General features: G+C 41.8%; 2 protein-coding genes across 2 annotated transcripts in view; one reads left to right on the top strand and one right to left on the bottom strand.

Annotated features, from left to right (window-relative positions):
• The window catches only part of IGHMBP2 (immunoglobulin mu DNA binding protein 2), an 86,382-nt gene extending 86,063 nt beyond the window's left edge, over positions 1–319 (top strand). The window contains exon 15 of the mRNA XM_040328367.1: positions 116–319. Within this exon, the coding sequence (XP_040184301.1) occupies positions 116–304 (189 nt within the window). The 3' untranslated portion in view covers positions 305–319. The remainder of the gene's footprint in view (positions 1–115) is intronic.
• A 9,721-nt stretch (positions 320–10,040) lies between these two features.
• The window catches only part of SYT12 (synaptotagmin 12), a 132,741-nt gene continuing 125,729 nt past the window's right edge, over positions 10,041–17,052 (bottom strand). The window contains exon 8 of the mRNA XM_040328365.1: positions 10,041–12,160. Within this exon, the coding sequence (XP_040184299.1) occupies positions 11,987–12,160 (174 nt within the window). The 3' untranslated portion in view covers positions 10,041–11,986. The remainder of the gene's footprint in view (positions 12,161–17,052) is intronic.

Here is a 17,052-nt window from a genome sequence, read left to right as displayed (position 1 = left end):
GGGGAGTGGATCTTGGGTGGGAGTTCCCACACTTTTTTCCCCAGGACTTGACCCCTGGTTGCAACGATTAAATCTTTTTTATTATTAAACACTCACTCTTAATGCTGTATTGCAGGTCCATGGTTGTGGTGAAAGAGCCAAAGCACGAGCCCGAACAAGAATCAGTCGAGAAGGAGTGATCTACGCAGGAAGCGGGCACAAGGACCACTCCCTGGACCCTACAAAGAAAGCTCACTTGCAGAGAAAACTAGACAAAAAAATTAATGAAATGTCAAGTCAGCGAAAAATTAAAAAGGAAAAATAAATTATTTTTGTTTTGCTACGTTTTGTTTTGCATCTGATTTCAATCCATCCTGGACTAGAGCTGACATGTGCTTTAAAGTGAACCTGTGCTTTGGCTATGCAGGGAAAAGCAACAGGTTTACTTTAGCGCTGACCCCTGTAGTTGTTTACGTCCTTCACCGGCCTTTCTGTCCACTGCCGGGAGCAAGGAGAAGATTATGCATAAGTCGATCTTAGTTGGACTATACACAGAGCTGAGGACCCTCTTTTGACCCCTTTGATGGCCTGAATGGCCAGTTGCCAAGCTTCAGTGCTGTCACAGGAGTGGAAGGGGAGCAAGTGACATGCTGTCATACTTTTGTCTTCAAACTATGAAGTTAATGGAGTGGTGGTTGAGTAAGGGAAGGTCAGTAAAATTTTGGACCTTAACCTGTTCAAGCTGACGAATAGGCTTTAACACTGAGTGGATGCATATACAGTATACATCAATAGGGAACGGTTTTCTGTGCTGAGAGTGCGCTCCCAGCACAATAACTAAAATGTCATGGGAAGCTTCCGATGCATACCTGCGATCAGGCACTTCCGATCATGTGACTGCTGTGACAGCCACACCATCACAGTGGTCACATGATTGTAATGCCTGCCTCAACCTCCTGGCATTTAGAGTCTCTTAAAGAGCCTGGGTGGTGGGAAAGGGTTAAAACAACTCCAGACAGGTATTAAACAACAATGAATACAGTTATGTACAATGAAACCTCGGATTGCGAGTAACTCGGTTAACGAGAGTTTCGCAATGCAAGCATTTTATTTTATTTTTAAATCCTGACTCGGTTTGTGAGTGTTGTCTCGCAAAACGAGCAGGATTCAAGCCACAGCAGTGTGCAGTACCGCATTTGGCTAGCGGTGGGGGGGCACTGGAGCTGTTCGGAAAAAACTCTCAAATACTCGCTCCCGGGCCTTTCCCGAGGTTTTTCGAGTTCAGCGGAGCTGTCCCCGAGCCTTTCCGTGTATTTCCAAGGCTCTCCAGCGCCTCTGGCCACATGCGGTATTGCATGCCATAGAAGTCAGGGCGGAACTCATTATTTTCGTTTCCATTGACTTCTATGGGGAAACTCGCTTTGATATGCGAGTGCTTTGGATTACGAGCATTCTCATGGAACGGATTATGCTCGTAATCCAAGGTTTCACTGAATATGTATTTGTTAAAAAAGAAATATTTTAAATGCAGCAAGTTAAAATGCCAGAATTTTACTTGCACTATTCTGTGGTGCCATTCGGGTGCTCTGCATTCCCATATGCTGAGAGGAGAGCAGAGAGATAATCTCCTCAATGTATTGCTGCTTTTTCACCGCCCAGTCACAGGCAGAGTGTGGAACGATGACCTAGCTGATTTGATTTGAACCACTCGATGCAATGAAGGGTTTCCACCTCATCACTGGTGTTAAATAACACAGTGTGAGCATTTTCACAGTACTATTACCTTCTGAAGGGACAAATGGCAATACAAGTTTATAACTGCAGAGTTGCTGCAGCTGCTCCCAGTGTCAGGAAAGTATGGGAAGATCTATTTAAAGGGGTTGTAAACCCTCAAGGTTTTTCACCTTAATGCATTCTATGCATTAAGTTGAAAAACCCTTTGTAGTGCAGCAGGCCCCCAGAGTCCCCCTTTTACTTACCTGAATCCGATTGTTCTAGCGATAGGGACTAGCCGATTAGCTCCAGCCGCTGTCTCAGGTTCTCATTGGCTGCATTGATAGCAGCAGGAGCATTGGCTCCCGATGCAGTCAGTCAAAGCCAGTGACACGGAAGCCGGGGGGCAGAGCCGAGTCCTGCTGTCTGTGTCAACTCGGGAGAGCACCAGCACAAGTGCCCCCAGGGAAAGCAGGTCTCAGTGGGGGCACTCGAGAAGAGGAGTAGCTAGGAGCGCTGCTGGGGGACCCCAGATAAGGAGGATCAGTGCCCCTCTGTGCAAAACCCTTGCACAGAGGTGGTAAGTATGACATATTTGTTATTTATCCCCTTCCCGAGGTCTCGCCGCACTCTGATTTTACGTTGGCAGAATAGCATGGACAGGTAAATGAGCGTCCCTGTACGTCCCTTTGAATTTGCCGCCCAGCAAACATCGGTCTGGTCCCTCAAACTCGATGTTCTCCAGTGGCCCGCGATCGTGACACAGAGAGGCAGAACGGGGAGATGCCTATGTAAACAAGGCATTTCCCTATTCTGTCTAGAAACATGACGGGGAGCTACTGCTATCTGTGATCGGGAGCAGTGATCACCACTAAGTTTTTTTCATTTTTTTCTAAACGTAAAAAGGCCCAAAAAGTTGAAGACTGTTTTTTTTTATAAAGTTTTGCATATAAATATTTCTTCATGATTTTTGCACAAAATGTATTCTGCTACATTTCTTTGAAAATAGCCCAAATGGGTGTATATTATTTTGTCTGTAGGAAAGTTATAGAGCCCACAAACTATGGTGTGTATGTGTGTATATATATATATATATATATATATATATATATATATATATATATATATATATATATATATATATATATATATATATATATATTAATTGATCAATCCTGAGGTATTGACGGCCTATCTAATTTATTAAGGCCCAAAAATGACAGAACAGTACAAATACCCCCAAATTACCCCTTTTTGGAAAGTAGACAGTCCAAGGTATTTAGTAAGAGGCATTAGCAAAAAATTAAAGGTTTTACAAACTATCATTGCTTATAACTGTGAATGTTACAGTTATAAGCAACCTTTTTTTCTAAATAAATAGGATTCATTCAGTGTTTACTATTGCGATTAGCTGTGATTGGTCACAGTTGATCACATGGTACAGACAGGGCCAATCACAGAGTTCATCACAATAGTACACAATGAAAGGCATGAATCAAAGCCACCGTGATCACATGGTACCAGCAGCGGGCCAGTACAGTAATCCGATGGTCACAGCAGGTAACAGATCGTGCTGGAGCATGGCCCACGGGGCACGTGTGAGGTGTGTTCTGGGGTGGAAATCATATGATGTCCTCCCAGAATAGGGCTCCCGCTTGGGCTGCATTTTGGCCTGTATTGAAAAATGTTATTCAGCTGATGCACTTGCCTTGCTCTAAATTGGAAAATTGCCGGGTCTGCATCCCTTTGAATAGTTAGTCAGGTTGAAAAAAGACACAAGTACATCTAGTTCAACAATAAAATAAATAACAAAAAATAAAAAAATATTGTACAATCCCATATACCCAATTCTATACCCATTGTGTAAAACACTGTTTGATCCTGTTTTCTCTGATCCTCCCCTTCTTTCACTGTCCCCAAATCATTTCCTGGTAGTACAGAGGGTAGGGGACAAGCTGCACATGGTCAGTTTAGTGTGTATTGCTAAAGAGTGTTTTTCTTCTTATGATGCACAGGACCAATCAGCACTGTCCAGTCAGGGGTCCTGTAGCCTTATAGGACAGTCAAGGCAGAATTAAAACTCCTCCTACAAGCTTTAACCAGGCACTGATAGAAGTCACACGACTGCTATATACTGCTGATGAGAAAAGGTATTTAGCCATTTATATTTACTAAAACTTGCATTTCCATGTTGTGTACTGTGGGAGACCAGATATAGTGAATTCAAGGTTTAGTAGCATTTTACGTTTCTTTTATACTTTAAAGTGGATGTAAACCCAATTCATGAAATGTGAGCTGGGCACATATATCTGCAGGGTTTTGTTATCTCTCTTCAATGAGCTAAGTCCCATAGCTCTCTCCTGAACAATTCCTCTTTTTCAGCCTGATAACTCCTGACAAATTCTCGTACACTTTAGACAAAATCAGCCTGAATCTTCAGTCTAGGGAGGTTTCTAAAATAGATTAGCAGGGAGCAGCTCCTATTACAAAACACCTCTGAGAGTCTCTGCCTATGATGAGAGGGGGTGTGTGCCTTTCCTCCAATCAGCAATTTTGGCTATCTTGGCTGTGTGCCCAGACAACTGATTCGGTGTTAACCATGAAGAGAAAATCTCCTAACACAATCTCAACTTTCTAAACAGTATACAGTGGAACCTCGGATTAGGAGCATAATTAGGAGAATGCTCGTAATCCAAAGTACTCTCCTATCAAAGCGAGTTTCCCCATTGAATTTAATGGAAATTAAAATAATTTGTTCTGCATTGACTTCAATGGCATGCAATACCGCATGCGGCGAGGGGCGCCGGAGAGCCTCGGAAACGTCTGGAAACGCCCGAGGACAGTTCGGCTGACCTCGGCAAACCTCGGAAAGACCTTTCTGTGCATTTCAGATCGGCTGCGTTCGGCTCCATCACAACCCCCCCCCCCCCCCACCTCAGGTCAAAACGCTTTGACCTGAATCCTGCTCATTTTGCAAGACAACACTCGCAAACCAAGTTAGGATATTTTAAAATGCAGTGCTCGTATTGCGAAACGCTCGTTAACTGCGTTACTCTTAATCCTAGGTTCATCTGTATAAATAAAGACAGCAGATATACATGTAAAACCTATGTAGGGAGATTTGGTTCATCTCTGTGTATCATCTGAGGCTGTTCACTTCACTGGGTGTATGGAGGGTTTGCATCCACTTTAATGCATCCTCTGCATTAAGGTGGAAAACCTTACATTGTTAGCTCCCCCCAGTCCCCCTAAATACTTGCCTGATCTTGATCCAACATTGTGCCGAAGATCAGCTGCGCTCTCCTCTCCTTCCTCGCTGGACATGGAGGCAGCAGTGGGAACCATTGGCTCTTGATGCTGTCTATCAAATCCTGTGAGGAGGGGGAGGGGGGACAGAGCCGAGCCACATCATTTGTGTCAGACCCACAAACCCGTCCTGAAACCCAAGGTCAGACGACATGACACGTAATATGTTTTTCATGAAAATATTTTTTATTGCACTTAATAAAGCTTTTATCATTGACATGATTCTTCAAATATTCATTAGAAATATATTTAAACATTGAATACATGCAAAATAGTTTTATAATTCATTATATGTTTTATTAGTGTGTTTTGTACACATCAAGTTTCACATATATGTGAGTTGTTATATGTTACTGTGGCAATGCTGAATTTTCAATTTCAGTCGACAGTCCAACCTCCTTTGTTATAGAAAAATCTGTGTTAAGAGTAACTTCATATAGTTGAGTATCCACAACATAAATATATATTTTAAAAAATATTGATTTTCTTTCAGCATCACAAAAATTACTCTACGTTTTTATCCTTTTGAGAGAAGTGTATTGGATTGAAAGAATGGCACGATCCAAAGGTCTGATTTTTTTTTGACACATTAATAAATTGTTTAACCACATCTTGTTCTACAATATTTAAGCCCATCTGAAGCCTAAACTTTCCATTTGTTTGTAATACAGTGGAGGATGATTATAACTTCTCTTAGGGACTTAGTGTCATCTGTGGCCCCATTGAGATCTCCTTTCACTTTCTCTCTGTCATGGGTAGGGATGAGCCAAACAATCCCCCCCCCCCCCCGGTTGGGTTTGCACCAGAACCTTCCAACAGACCGAATGTTCGCGCGAACATTTAGAACCCCATTGACGTCTATGGGACTCGAACGTTCGAATTCAAAAGTGATCATTTTAAAGCCTAATATGCAAGTTATTGTTGTAAAACGTCTTTGAGAACCCGGGTCTTGCCCCAGGGAACAAGTATCAATGGAAAAAAAGTTTTAAAAATGGTTGTTTTTTCAGGAGCAGTGATTTTAATGATGCTTAAAAAAATATTTTTTTTACTTTAAGCATCATTAAAATCACTGCTCCTGAATCTTTAGGTGCAAACTACAGAGCACATGGCCAGTTCACACCAAGTAGCTTTAGGTGCAAACTACAGAGCACACAGGCAATAAACCACGTAAGAATACTGCAGCTAGCACAATCACCTGCCTGCCAGTAAATTAGGAAGAACTGATCTAGCTAAACTATACAGTGTATAAATATATGTACAACACCTGGGATGTATATATATCCTCTACACACTGTAACATTAACTGACTAGCCTGCCTGCCTGCTCTATCTACCTAGAAAAAAAATCACTCTCTCTCTCTCTCTGTCCTCTCTTAACCACCGCCACACACTACACAAGGCCGACCTGCAGGCAGCCTTTTATAGTGTGGGGCGTGTACTAAACCCCCCTGAGCCATAATTGGCCAAAGCCACCCTGGCTTTGGCCAATTATGGCTCTCTGTTTTTTGCGCGCTGTGATTGGCCAAGCATGCGGGTCATAGTGCATGCTTGGCCAATCATCAGCCAGCGATGCTGCAGTGAATTATGGTCTGTGAAACGTAACTCGAATTTGGTGCGAACGACCCGTTTTGTTCGTATTTCAACGAACGATCGAACATACGATGTTCGAGTCGAACATGGGTTCGACTCCAATACGAAGCTCTTCCCTAGTCTGGGGATTCAGAAGGACAGGAAGTGATGGAAAATTTCTCCAGTGGGGACAGCAACAAAATGTATTTATTTTTTTGGTACAGATGGGACTTTCTATTAAAGAGGCAGTTGTGTAAACAGGAGATTCTCTTGTAGGTAAACTTTGGCGCTCGTGGGTGCATTCCTGGCATTGGTGAGTGCTGCATTCATGGCAATGGTGGGTCTGCAGATGGGCACCTGTGAGGCTGCAGATGGGCACTGACCCTTATTTTGCTTCACACTTATTTATTTAAAATGTAAAAAAAAAATCCGAAACTTTTAAAGCTCTTAAAGTGAAGGTGTGTGTTAAACACCAATAAATAAGGTATATCCAAATAACACGCCCGAGCTCATCTCTTTACTCACACACAGCCACAAAGGCAAGAGAATTCTTGTTGGGCAGTGTATTAGTTGCTCGGACGAACACACTTAGACCGAATTTATATGGTTCAAAGAATGTCAGGCAAAATGGTCGGCCCTCACGCATGTTCACTTTATCAAATCTGGCCCTCTTTGAAAAAAGTTTGGACACCCCTGGTAAGCTGTGTGCTCTTACAAGCATTCAGTTACACAATGACAGGAACTTTCAATCAACTACCACAGAGCTCACCAGCGCCATGGTAGTTCATTGAGAACTACAACCCAACAGCCACAAAGGCTATCGGTAGTTGTAGTTTCCCATTCACACAACATTGTGAATAAGTTATGTGGCTGGGTGGGCAGGCAGAAGATCAAAGCGGGGATCATGGGAAGGTGCGGGGGCTGGTGCATTCATAATATGTTACAGCCTGAATATGGGTGTAACATGATATGAAAGGTGAACGTATCCTTTAATGGCTGAGTTCTGTTCATCTGATTTAGGTCATTAAGTGAATTGGTGACGTAGGGGTTCATTTACTAAAGCTAGAGATGGACAAAATTTGTCGCAATTCTGCACAGAAACCAATCGGCTTCTAACCTCAGCTTGTTTAAGTGTAAGCAAGAAAACCTGGAAGCTGATTGGTTTCTCTGCAGATATGTGACAAATTTTGCCCTCTCTAGCTTTAGTAAATGAACCTCTAAGTGAGGGGCAGCCCCTTACCAACTTTTCAAGCATACTGGACTGGCAGAGGGTTTGTGTCAACCATCTTTAGATATTATTTTAAGGTCACCCTTGCTGCACCATTAATAAAAAAAATTGGTATATTTATAAATGTTTATACAGTAGTGTACTGTTGTTCTCATACAGCATACAGTACCGACTGGACAGAGAGCCTGAATGGTCATTAAACAGGTAGGTTGTTAAAGAGTAGTTCCACCCAAAAATGGAACGTCTGCTTTTCGGAATCCTCCCCCACTCCAGTGTCACATTTGGCACCTTTCAGGGGGGAGGGGGTGCAGGTATTAGCACCCACTTCTGGGCAAAGACTCCCATCACACCACTTCCCACAACCCCCCCCCCCGCTGTCTCCTGTTCCCAGGAGAGAGAGGGGGACCAGTGTGGATGGGTCATGCCGCTCGCGCATGCGCAGTAGGGAACCGGGCAGTGAAGCCGCAATGCTTCACTTCCCGACTCCCTCACTGAGGATGGCAGTGGGTGCAGCCGAGAAACGAGCGATTGCTCGGCCTCGGCTGCCGACATCGCAGGCGCGCTGGACAGGTAAGTGTCCATTTATTAAAAGTCAGCAGCTGCAGTATTTGTAGCTGCAGGCTTTAAAAAAAAAATTCGGGTGGACCTACACTTTAAGTGAGGTCAAAGCAGAAACAGAATAATTTTAACTGAAACCTAGCATAATAAAAAATATGGAGGCTGTAATTGCTAAACCTCCTATTAAAGGATATGTAAACGTTCATGTTTTTTTTTTTTTAAAACAAACATGTCATACTAACCTCCTCTGTGCAGTCGGTTTTGCACAAAGTGGCCCTGATTTCTCCTCTTCTCGAGGGCTCCGTTGGAGAAGTGCTCTCCCTCAGAAGCACCCGTGTCCTGCTGCTGCATCCATTGACACAGACAGCAGGACTTTGCTCCGCCCACCCCGACTCCCACATCATTGGATTTGATTGACGGCAGCGGGAGCCAATGGCTGCGCTGCTATCAATCTATCCGCTCATGATCCAAGACTGGCTGAAGCGGTTGTGCTCGTCCTCGGCGCAGGAATGATCAGGCTCAGGTAAGTAAAAGGGGGGCTCTGGGGGACTGGTGCACTACAAGAGTTTTTTCACCTCAATGCATAGAATGCATTGAGGTGGAAAACAAAACCCTCAAGGGTTTACAACCCCTTTAAGCTAATCTTCTGGCTATAATAACTCCTAAAGCTGGCTATACGCTAGTAGAATTTTATTCAAAATGTTTCAATTTTAGAACATTTGTTCAATTCTCTGATCAGTGGGGTCAAATCAACATTCAACTTAAGCCGCAATGACTAGGGGATTCAAAGGAGCAAGATGGAAATGTTTTCTTGAACGAACAAATTTCTAACAGTGTATGTAGTGTTTTTATTCAGTAAAGTCCTTTCAAATGTACTGATGGCGCGCACACATGGTCGTTTTTCGGCATGAAAAAAAACAACATTTTTTAAAAACGTAATTTAAAATGATGGTGTGTGGGCTTCACATCATTTTTCGGCTTCTGTCGTTTTTGAAAATGTAGTTTTTCGTGTTGTAAAAAATTATCGTGTGTGGGAAAAAACGACGTTTTAAACCCGCGCATGCCCAGAAGCGAGTTATGAGACGGGAACGCTCGTTCTGGTAAAACTACCGTTCATAATGGAGTAAGCACATTCATCACGCTGTAACAGACAAAGAAAGCGTGAATCGTCTTTTACTAACAAGGAATCAGCTAAAAGCAGCCCAAAGGCGAATAGAACTTCCCCTTTAGAGTGCCGTTGTACGTGTTGTATGTCACCGCGCTTTGTTCATCATTTTTTAAAAACATTGGTGTTTGGGCAACGTCGTTTTTAATGATGAAGTTGGAAAAACTTTTTGGACATGCTGAAAAATTACTTTTTTTTTCATGCCGAAAAACGACCGTGTGTACGCAGCATCAGAATTTTCCTAAAAATGTTTGTACAAACCTTCATTTCAATATCTACTAGTGTGGCTAGCTTTAGTTACTGATACAGAAAAATGATATAGATCAGAAGTCCTTACCTGTAAACTTATTCTGGGTCAGTGACAGTGTATTGATGGAATGAGGATCAGCATGGCATCCAGACAACAAATACCGGTAATTATTACCTCTGGCTCCAAGGTTCTTTTTTAACAGGTTTTCAAACAGTACATTTAAATTTCAATAATGAAAATCTGATAAATTTTCTCATTTGCATGTCCTTGATAGCAAGAAAAGCAAAATGAGTTGCCTTTAGTTGCAAACCATTTGACTATTAATTTGCTAATACAGTATTGTGGACATTAATGTAGAAAAATACAATAAACTTCAGCTGCGATTTATTTTTGAAAAATACAAATGTGTCAGCTGCCTGGGGGTGTACACAAAATACACACCAATAGATTACCAGACTTTCAAAACTAATTTTCCAAGCAAATATTCCACTCTTTTTTTTTTTGTAACCAATATTCTGCCTCAGAGTAAGTCACAAGTGGCAAATTCAATGATTGTTAGAAAAAGATAGTTCATCTGAAAATTTTTGCATTATATATTCTTAACTATTTACAGGTTAAAACTTTTTTTTTTTCAATTTTCTATAAATCTGTGGATCGTAATTTTTTTAATTTTATTTTAATCAAGTAATTCAGCAGAAACTTCTATTAACATTATCTTTATCATTTGATAAAAAAAAAAAAAAAATTATGAAATTATCCACCATATAATTAACCCTGCTTTTGGGGGCCAGTGGGTGTAATACAATTGTTCTATATGAATAGTGTCAGTAATGTATTCAGTGGCAAGCATTCAGTTATGAACCGTATTTAAATCATGCAGTAAGTGAATCTTTGCACATGAATCGATTATCCAAATATACTGGTTTTCTAGAAAATGTGAGAAAGCAATGGAAATGTAGTGGTGCTTCTCTATTATACATCACTTCAGTAGAGTAAGGGACAACAGGGACATCAAATACATATGATGCCTTTTACAGTCAAAATATAAACAGCGAAACCCCAAGTCATTCCATATCTTTGTACATTACAATATTCAGCTGTACTGCACCACCATACCGTGCAGGCTGGGGACAATATGACAATATATACTTTATTATTATTGAATTCATATTGATTCAAGAAAATACAATCTTAACCCATAAAAACATTTAAAATCAACACCCTCTGCATATCTGTACATGCCACATATTTATGCAGCTTAGCACATATCACGAAACCTCAAAAGGGGACCTGGGGCAAGAAATGTAGGCTGTGCTGACAAAATGCACTCACTGAGATTAGCTTGACTTGATGCATGGTGGAAACGGCAGCAGAGTGCTTGCTTTAGTGGAAAAATAATGTCCCGCCCACGAGGTGCTGGATTGCTATCCTGCTGTTCCGCCCACGAGGTGCTGGATTGCTATCCTGCTGTCCCACCCACGAGGTGCTGGATTGCTATCCTGCTGTCCCGCCCACGAGGTGCTGGATTTCTATGCTGCTGTCCTGCCCACATAGTGCTGGATTTCTGTTCTGATGTCCTGCCCACAAAGCTGCTGGATTTGAAATCTCAGTTAAGGCTCTGCTGCATAATATATTAACAGATTAATAATACCATTTTAAGAAGATATAAAGATTATACTCATGTAGTTTTTGTTCTGTTTTATTATTCATGATGAAGAATGGAAATTTTGTTTTAAGATTAAAAAATGTAAAATATCTACTTCTCCTTACGTTTAGAAGCTGAGCATTAATATTTCTGTGGCAACACACATATGGCTTTGGCTAGAGGTAGCTGTTACATAATAACAAGCTAACCCCCAAGGTATTTTTTATATCATCTAAATATTGTAACTGTCAGCAAAATATAATTGTTTCATAATTCTCAGCAGAATATCTTGTGTAGCAAAGCAAACACTGATGATAAGTATTTAAATGTTAGCAATTCTTTTGGCAATATACAGCCTGAATTTAAATTATGTTGGAAACAGAAAATCATAGTAAAATCTTAGCAGAATTTACAGCCTGAAATATTAGGAAATAAATCTCATGCCAGATATTTACAGAGTATTTTTGTACATAAATATGTTTACAGAGAGTCTGATAAGTTTATGCTTTGCCTTTTGGTTTATTAACATTGTTATCATTACCAACAGTCTTCTCATCCTGATTTGACTTTGTGGTTAGTTTTGTCGTAGCTGGTGCCACATAGACACAGGCTTTCTTAGGGTAGCCAACATTTGGTTCCAGTGGGTCATGCCCATCCCACTGACTGAAGGTCCGATGATCACATGTCCGACATTTTCTGTTTTGCCATCATCACCACATTGTGCTACTGTCACTCTTAGAGACAAGTCCTAGAAAGACAAAATCACTATATCATGTCACCGCATTTGGAAATCTGCAAGTCCACCAGTGTATGACATGCCTGTTTGGAGGAACAAGGTGACTTTACTGTTTGGAGATTGGGGCTTCTATTAATGGGCGTTTAGAGCTCATGCACTTTTAGTAGCGCATTAGTTCTTACTTTTTTACCTTCCCCATTTTGTTATGTTACAGCTTTATTCCAAAATGGATTAAATCAATTATTTTCCTCAAAATTCTACAAGTAAAACTAGGGTTGTCCCGATACTTTTTTTCATGTACTCGCTGATACCGATTACCGATACTTTTTTAAAAAATGTGTCCCCAAATGCAGCCATGTCCCCAAATTCAGCCTTGTGTCCCCAAATGCAGCCATGTCCCCAAATGCAGCCTTGTGTCCCCAAATGCAGCTTTGTGTAGGTCCCCAGTGGCCTACCTGTGTAGGCAAAGAGAAAGCCCCAGGCACTTTGATAGACAGATCACCCGTCCAATCCTGCGATGGGTGATCTGTCCATCAAAGTGCCCGGACAAGGGGGAGGGGCTATATATGACGACGCGCGGCAGGGAACACACAGCTATTGAAATGAAAGCCGTTATGTTCCCCGCGCGCTGATCAACTAGACGGCGGCAGCAGCTCTCCTCCATTAGTGACGACATTATATTTTACATACCCGAGGACTGCTCTGCTCCCCGCCCGCTCTCCGCCCCTCTCAGCCTCCTCTCCGCCCCCTCTCGGCCTTCTCTCAGCCCCCTCTTAGCCAGCTCTCCAGCCCCTCTCAGCTCACAATAAAAGTATCGGTGAAGCATTGGGAGCATTTGTGCGAGTACAAGTACTCGCGCAAATGCTCAGTATCGGTCCCGATACTAGTATCGGAATCGGGACAACTCTAAACAAAACCCATAATGACAACGTGAAATAATTATAAAAAAAAAAATCACATGTACATAAGTATTCGTAGCCTTTGCTCAGTACTTTGTTAAAGCACCTTTGGCACCAATTACAGTCTCAAGTATTTTTAAGTATGATGCTACAAGCTTGGCACACTTTTTTTGGCAATTTCTCCCATTCTTCTTTGCAGGACCTTTCAAGCTCCATCAGGTTGGTCGGGGGGCGTTGCTGCACAGCCATTTTCCGGACTTTGCAGAGATGTTCAATCGGGTTCCAGTCTGAGCTCTGGCTGGCCCGCTCAAGGACATTTACAGTGTTGTCCCATAGCCACTCATTTGTCATCTTGGCTTTGTGCTTAGGGTTGTAGTCCTGTTGGAAGATGAACCTTTGCCCCAGTCTGAGGTCCAGAGTGCTCTAAAGCAGGTTTTCGTCAAGGATGTCTCTGTACATTTCTGCATTCATCTTTCCCTCGATCCTGACTAGTCTCCTAGTTCCTGCCGCAGAAAAACATTCCCACAACATGATGCTACCACCACCACCATGCTTCACTGTAGGGATGGTATTGGCCAGGGGATGAGCGGTGACTGGTTTCCTCCAGACATGGCACTTGCCATTCAGGCCAAAGAGTTCAATCTTTGTTTCATCAGGTCAAAGAATTTTGTTTCTCATGATGATCTGAGAGTCCCTTAGGTGCCTTTTTTCAAACTCCAGGTTGGCTGTCATGTGCCTTTTACTAAGGATTGGCCTTTGTCTGGTCACTCCTCCATACAGGTCTGGTTGGTGGAGTGCTGCATAGATGGTTGTTCTGTTAACTGGTGGACCTTATATAGACAGGTGTGTGCCTTTTCCAAATTATGTCCATCAACTGAATTTACCACAGATGCACTCCAATTAAGTTGTAGAAACCTCTCAAGGATGATCAGTGGAAACAGGATGCGCCTGAGCTCAATTTTGAGTGTCATGGCAAAGGCTGTGAATACTTATCTACATGGGATGTTTTATTTTTAATACATTTTCAAAGATTTTAACCACATAACCCCCGGACCATATTGCTGGTCAAAGACCAGGCCACTTTTTGCGATTCGGCACAGCGTCGCTTTAACTGAAAATTGCGCGGTCGTGCGTCGTGGCTCCCCAAAAAAATTGGCGTCCTTTTTTTTCCACAAATAGAGCTTTCTTTTGGTGGTATTTGATTACCTCTGCGGTTTTTAGTTTTTGCGCTATAAACAAAAATAGAGCGACAATTTTGAAAAAAAAAATAATATTTTTTACTTTTTGCTATAATAAATATCCCCGAAAAATATATATAAAAAACTATTTTTTCCTTAGTTTAGGCCGATACGTATTCGTCTACATATTTTTCGTAAAACAAATGGGTAATATTCAGGACCCTGGACGATGTGAATTATCACAAAACGCGTAGGGTGGAGCGACGTGCTGACGTAACCACGTACTGTATCACCATTGTTCCCTGGAAGGGCGGGTCAGTCTGGATGTGCATGGCAGCACACTAGACTTAAGGCTTTTTGTTTTTTCGGATGCTGTAAGTGCAATCTTTTTTTAACTTAATAAAATTATTGTAGGTTTTACACTATATGGAGCCTTTCTCTTTTATGAATATTACCCATACACTGGTTCGAGTGGAGTCAATGGCTATGAGCTTACTGGACACTGGATGCATTGCTTGATTTTGGGTAAATATTAAGAGCTGTTACGGGCATGCTATGACCCTCTGTAACGGAGGGTCGTCAATATCTGGTAAGGAGACATCTTTTATCTTATAGTGGTGGAACTCACTCGCGGAATTGGTGAATGGATCATAAGAATAAGCCTTTAGTTGTCAACACTGGTGGACTCTATATTTTTTGGACTGCTGAGCTATGATTATGATGAGTTTTTAGCGCAATTCTATTTTTATATTAGTCAAATAAATGTAGGCCAAAACTTAGTTTTGTAGCCACTGAAGCTGGCCGACTTATATTGAGCACCTAGAACTTGGTTGAGCATCTAATATTTGCATACATGGCCAGTTTAGTTGTTTCAGAGTAAGACAAACTGATACTAATTATTCGGTGTAGGCTCACATTCGAACCAGCAGAATCCCACAATTTTAAATAAATGGGACATTTTAATGTGCCAAAAATGCTTTTGAAAACAAGATATCTGCTAAGTAGTATTCAAAATTCCCCTCACATTTAATCACGGTCCAAGCAGTTATTTAATAGGGTAGACTAGAAGACAGCAGTCTAAAGGTAAACTAGGCTGGTACTCTTAAGAAAAGCAAATACTTGCTCCTTCTTGAGCAAATGGTTGAATAATAAAATAAAAGGCTTAGTCATTTCCCTTAAATGAAATTAGCTGAAAGACTACCCAGTTGTAATTGAATTCATTTTAAGGTTTCTCCAGGATCATTATATTATTTTCACTGATTTTAAAAGCAAATAAAGAATCATGCTATAAAACACTTCCAGAGCACTGAGGACAGCATGATAGAAAATAATACTCTGTTAGGAGTCTGTTTTGGGGAAAGTCTTGACTTTTGCAAAATTTACTGCAAAAGGCTACAGGGGGTCAGCTCACAATTTCCTACATTGTAGGCAATGTTATGCTACATATTTTTTCTGATAGTGAAAGACTTAAAAACTATGAGCTGTGAAAAAAAGTTAGTCTATGGTAAAAAGTGTTCATTGGAATGTCCCCCCATTTTCCATTGTCAACACTCCATTAGCAAGCCATAATGCAGACCTTTTGACCATTGAGACCATTTTTTTTTGTTTCTTACCCATGTCTGCTACAATCTGTTCTCTAGTCTTCTTGTCAGAACATTTCCTAAAAGGTTAAGACTTAATTTCTCTCAGACAGCAAATAGCAGCAGGACCTGGAGGAGGACATCATAGATTCTGGCAATTTAGACATCAGTTCACTGGACTAGCCCCAACAAAGTGAATATGACCCAAGGGCATAAACTATAGCACATGGGACCCAGTACAATCTACCTTTAAAAGTGTTTTGTTAAGCCAAATGTAACATGCAGGGCACAACGGGTGAGACTGGGAGCCTATCACTCTAATTACAGCTCCCTGTTCTGTGAGGTACCACAGGGTTTGGCGTAGTCGCCAATCCTGTTTAACATCTATATTAGACCACTGACCAACCGGATCAGACGCCATGGTCTGCAGTTCCATGTGTATGCAGATCTATCTGAGCATGTCAAGGGAAAATAGAGTCCAATCGCCATTAGCAGCCTGTATAGAAAAGATCAATCTGTGGGTGAGTGCCAACTTTCTTAAGTTAAATGGCACAAAAACTGAAATGATCATCTTCAGTGACAGGGAGGAAGACACTCCTATTCCCACGTGGCCTTCCTCGCTCCGTGCTCCGCCTGAGGTAGACAACCAGGTGAGGGCCTTGGGGGTCATCTTGGATTCCAGATTGACTCTGGACCCTCAGGTGAGTGAAGTAATGAGTTCATGCCACCTCCACCTAAAGCTCTTGCGGGCCCTTTTCTGCTGTCTGGATGATGACTCGGATAAGATCGCTCTGATCCATGCAACAATTACCAGTCGGTTGGACTACTGTAATGCTTTGTACCTTGGCCTACCTAAAAAGAACATGCATAGACTCCAACTAATTCAGAACGCTGCAGCAAGGTTACTTACGGGTGCTGGTAGGAGAGAACATATCACCCAAATTTTGAATACCTTGCATTGGTTGCCCGTCTGTGAGCGGGTTCTGATTAAGGATGGCTGTTTTATGCATAGTACCTCCGGAAAAAATCCACACAATATGCTACTATAGAGCACTACAGTCAGCAGGACAAACTAATGTTGTTGTCCCTAGGGTGAGGAAACAGACGAGGAGGACGTGCTTTTTCGTTGCAGGGGGCTAGGGTTCAGAATGATTTACCGTTGGTCCTAAAAAACACCACCAATTTGCTAAGCTTCAGATCTTGCCTTTGTGCAGTGGTCATTTGCAAGCCCAAGCATGCCATTATGG

The sequence above is a fragment of the Rana temporaria genome, chromosome 11 (genome assembly GCF_905171775.1).
Source record: "Rana temporaria chromosome 11, aRanTem1.1, whole genome shotgun sequence".
Lineage (NCBI taxonomy): Eukaryota > Metazoa > Chordata > Amphibia > Anura > Ranidae > Rana > Rana temporaria.
This window is presented reverse-complemented; position numbering and strand designations above follow the sequence as displayed.